The sequence below is a fragment of the Gekko japonicus genome, unplaced genomic scaffold, assembly GCF_001447785.1.
Source record: "Gekko japonicus isolate JY-2015 unplaced genomic scaffold, Gekko_japonicus_V1.1 scaffold47046, whole genome shotgun sequence".
In the NCBI taxonomy this organism is placed as follows: Eukaryota; Metazoa; Chordata; class Lepidosauria; order Squamata; family Gekkonidae; genus Gekko; species Gekko japonicus.
Window position 1 is genome coordinate 1 of NW_015226232.1, and position 859 is coordinate 859.

General features: G+C 53.3%; 1 protein-coding gene across 1 annotated transcript; it reads right to left on the bottom strand.

The window, feature by feature from the left end:
• Positions 1-486: 486 nt before the first annotated feature.
• Positions 487-810, bottom strand: LOC107125353 (transmembrane O-methyltransferase-like; the record flags this gene model as incomplete). The annotated part of the gene is made up of 1 exon (XM_015428791.1): positions 487-810. A coding segment is annotated over one exon (324 nt), but the record flags the coding sequence as incomplete, so codon positions are not given.
• Between the last annotated feature and the right edge of the window lie 49 nt (positions 811-859).

Here is an 859-nt window from a genome sequence, read left to right on the forward strand (position 1 = left end):
AGAGGGAACACTGCCCCTAACCACTACACCAAACTCGATCTTACTCTGGAACTTCTCCCGAAGGAGACTCATTTGTCACCTTGTGTTGCCATCTTCCACTAGTGGAAGGAGACCTTCCTGTTCCATTTGGCGTTCCCTCAGTGACTCCTCCTTCCCGCTCTACCTTTCAAACGTTTTCCAAGGGGTATCTTAACTTCAGTTTTAATTGTTTTAATGAAATCTTTTTGTTTATCAGTTGTTGTAGATTTTTCCGGGCTGCCTGGCCACGGTGTTTTTGTTTACTTTTAATTATTTTTAAGACATGGTTTCTGTGACGTAGATTTTATTTTTTTGAATCTCCTAGGCACCTTGGTGGCCCTGATGAGGACAGAAAGGGAGGGTAGAAATGTGGCAAAGAAGTAAATAACAATCAGGGTGCCCCGTTGCCCCTTGGGGGGGTGCCCTTCAGTCTACCGGGGGGCCACCCGTCTCCCTCAGATCAGCCACTCATCGTTTGAGGCCCGTGTAGGTGAGCTGGGCCATGCCGTCGCGGATGGCCCGGAAGTACTGCAGGCTGGTCCGGTGCAGCTTCCACTGGTACTTGCCGCAGGCCTTGACGTACTGGAGGAACTGGGGAGCCCCGGGGAAGATGACGTTGTCGGCCAGGATCGTGGCCCCCTCGGGCAGGAGGTCGTGGGCCTCTAGCAGCTGCAGGTCCCGCAGGTAGCAGCGCTTCCAGTGGTCCATGAAGACCAAGTCCGCCTGCAGCAGCCCGTGCTTCTCTTTCAGCTGGGGGATGACTTCTTCCGAGGGCCCTACTATGAGTTCCACCTGCAGAGGGGAGGGAAGAAGCAGCCTGGTCAATTGCATTTCCTTCTTC